Genomic DNA, 3210 nt, shown 5'->3' with positions numbered 1-3210 from the left:
CGCTACGCCACAAAGGCGTTGAAGCATTTTGCCCTGTTCTACGTACTTCCACCCTCGTCTTCACCGTCCTCTTCCGTCATATTGATCCCCATTATACAGTTCATATTGATCCTCGTTATACATACTTAAATGCCGACACACATAACTCACCCACTCAGGAACTCACATGATAGAGTGCAACTGTCATAGTGACGAGAGGCTCAGTTGCGGCCAACGCAGTTTCATCATCGTCTGAGCCGTTCATGGCTTCCTCATATTAGTCTATTAGCCCCGTAGACTGGAGTTCATCTTTGGACCAGCAACGTGTATAAAACCCACAATCCTCCTGGACAAGCTTGTGGTGGATCTGGTATAACAAACATCACCTTTTTACACTTCGGATCTCAGATATTCTTAAATGCGATATCACATACACGATCACAGATCACATTATCACTGTTGCGTCAAAACGCCTATGGACTGCAAATACGCACACCTCGCCTGCTGTCCGTAATCAACAATCTCCATAGCTGTAGCATTCGTCTGGAAGAGGAGTCTGTCTTTCGCCCATGCGTTCCACTGAACCCATTCTGGCGACCCGGCAAGGCGATAGATGTTCGGATTATAGGTACGTATGAAGCTCGTCCAGTACCCCTGGATGATTGGAATGATCGCGGCGTTTGATTGACCCGGATAGTACGATGCTGGTGCGGAACCGGGAGCGACGTTATATGGGCCTCAGATGGCATTGATCTCGATTGTATGTGGTACGCCGTAACCCCCTTCCATTTCGAGTGGATCCATGACGTTATAGCTGCGAGACTTAGTTCGGTACTAATCATTCACGTGGTAGATTGTGGCATACCGATAGATCCAGGTACCAGCACTACTGAATGCGCTGCCGACGGCCTGACCTGGACACATGTACCTCATCTCGCCGTACGCGTTGCTGAGCGCACGCCACAACGGGCCTTGGTTTCGATACGTCTCTGCAGGTCGGTACATGGCATTTGTTTTGTTCAGCTGCTCTTGTGTCATCATAATGAACTGATCCAGAAGGAATTGATCCATTTGCTCGTACGTCGACGTGTTTAAATTGACAGTGAAGTCGGTACCGCCATTAGTGTCATCGTTGTGACATATATCAGTGATCGAGTAGCCTTACTTGCAAGATACGAGGTTGACGCACCCAAATATGACTGGAACGTGTACAAACTTCCCTTGCTCAAGAAGACGATAGCTGTCATCCGTGATAAAGTCGCCGTCTATAGTGGGTCCATACATATAGAGCGGGGGGCTGGCTCCTGATCCCAGGTTAGGGTAGGGAATGTTCCAGTTGTTCTTCTGCAGATATGATGCATTGAGTGAGCGCATACAGCCGAGGGTGTCTTCAACTTGGTCGTGTCCACATCCGACTCTTTCGATGATAGTATCGTACTGATACTGGGATTGGGACACGTTGAACATGTTCCCGAAAGACGATGATTCGGCAGCTGCGGCATGGAAAAGGCCCTCGTCACGGCCGCCGTACGCCATCAGATGATAAAGCACGGCTGCAGCGCCGGCGCTATCTCCCCCAATGACAACATGCGACGGATCACCACCGAACTGTTTTCAGAGTGAGTGAGATACTACGTACGAATCACATCATAAGGACTGTACCCTCGTTATGTAGCTCTGTACCCATTTCATGACCATCCGCTGGTCCAGTAGGCCAACATTGGTGGTGCCATTGGCCACAACCTCTGTGCTCGAAAGAAATCCGAATAGTCCAACGCGATAATTGAAGTTCACGACGATAATGTTCATTCCAGATGCCTTGATCAAGCCCGTGCCATTGTAATTGGCATTGGAGTTCTCGTTGAAGCCACCTCCCTGAATGAACAAATAGACAGGGAGTTTCGAAGAGGGAGTAGCGTTGCTTGGAGCGTAGACATCGAGGAATAGACAATCTTCTGAGGTGGTAGGATCATCCGGGTTCTAGTTGCCCGGAGTCGAGAGACATAGGAGACCATGCTGTAGTATGTCACGGATCAGCATACCGTTCACATGGCGTATAGGGTGAGCTTACCCTATCGGCCTCCATAACTCCATCTTCATGCTGCGGCGGCTGTGGGGCCCTCCAGCGCAGGTCTCCTGTGGGTGGAGTAGCATACCGAATGCCCAACCATTCGGTGACACCAGTTCCGCGAGCTATCCCACGGTATTGGCTGTAATCGAGGTCGACTAGGGGATCGACGGCGTTCGAAAGAGGCAAAGCAGCGAAATACCAAAGCGCCAATATAAGCATGACGAGGATGCATGCGAGATGAGGTTGCGCGAAGCCTTCACGGAGTGGTTAGCATTTATAGGCAGGTCTGAGTGGTCCATCGTGGATTGTTTACGCCACGAATCGCCAGCACAGGTGTGGATGATATGCGATGCATCAGATGCTCCAAGTCGTCAGAACTCTTAGAGACATCCTAAAAAAAGGCTGTCCAATCCAGATGGAGCTAGATGGCTGCACTGCAGGCTTCTTGTTGGAGCTCGCTTTGCAGAAACTGACTTGAACAAGATGACCGGCGCATCAACAGCCTCGTCAAGAGCGTCGCTCCATTGACAAGAATGAGTGCGACTTCAAGATGGTCGTCGAAAGGAGGCCAGTTCGAATCCGAGATGCAATTAGAAGTATTATGGAGTATCGGTGCGTCGTAGAAAGAGTATAACGGGCAGTCGGAGTGATCTGGCCAACGTGTCTCGGCTCCGGTCGGACATGCAGTGATGACCACTCAAATGACATCCCCACTCTCTCTGCTTTGGCCTTGATCTCATCACCACCTCCTTGAACTGCTTGCATACAGGCCACCCCTTGCTCTTGACACTCTACTTGGTCATGTCACTGGTTTATGCTATTGGGTGGTTGGAGAGTGGTGCATCAAATCCTTATATGTGCCTTTGATGCATACTTAGGCCACATGTCATTGCTATGCAGATGCTGAATAAGCAAGGACCAATTCATGTGGTCACATGAGTCATGCAATCCCATCCAACCTCATCTCTTCTAACCCTGATGAAGGGGTTACCATTGAGAATTCAAACCTGCTTGTGGCATTCTGTAAGGGTGTCAGGGCACCAGCTGATTGCTTGGTCAAGAGACATGACTAAGCCTTTATGACATGGAAGTAGCTGGTATACCTTGGCATGTGCTGGAACTTGCTGGAAGGATTGGATAATCAGGTGACCTGCTGTGCA

At 49.7% G+C, this 3210-nt stretch overlaps 1 protein-coding gene across 1 annotated transcript; it reads right to left on the bottom strand.

Annotated features, from left to right (window-relative positions):
- Nucleotides 1-432: 432 nt before the first annotated feature.
- Nucleotides 433-2269, bottom strand: DACRYDRAFT_87031 (alpha/beta-hydrolase; the record flags this gene model as incomplete). The annotated part of the gene is made up of 6 exons (XM_040776795.1): nt 433-716; nt 759-793; nt 845-1053; nt 1165-1587; nt 1642-1959; nt 2051-2269. 6 exons carry the CDS (start codon nt 2267-2269, stop codon nt 433-435), a joined length of 1488 nt encoding a protein of 495 aa, XP_040631663.1.
- Nucleotides 2270-3210: the final 941 nt, after the last annotated feature.

This window comes from Dacryopinax primogenitus, assembly GCF_000292625.1.
Source record: "Dacryopinax primogenitus strain DJM-731 SS1 chromosome Unknown DACRYscaffold_3, whole genome shotgun sequence".
Lineage (NCBI taxonomy): Eukaryota > Fungi > Basidiomycota > Dacrymycetes > Dacrymycetales > Dacrymycetaceae > Dacryopinax > Dacryopinax primogenitus.
The sequence above is the reverse complement of the archived record's forward strand: the minus strand, read 5'-3'. Positions and strand labels throughout refer to the sequence as shown.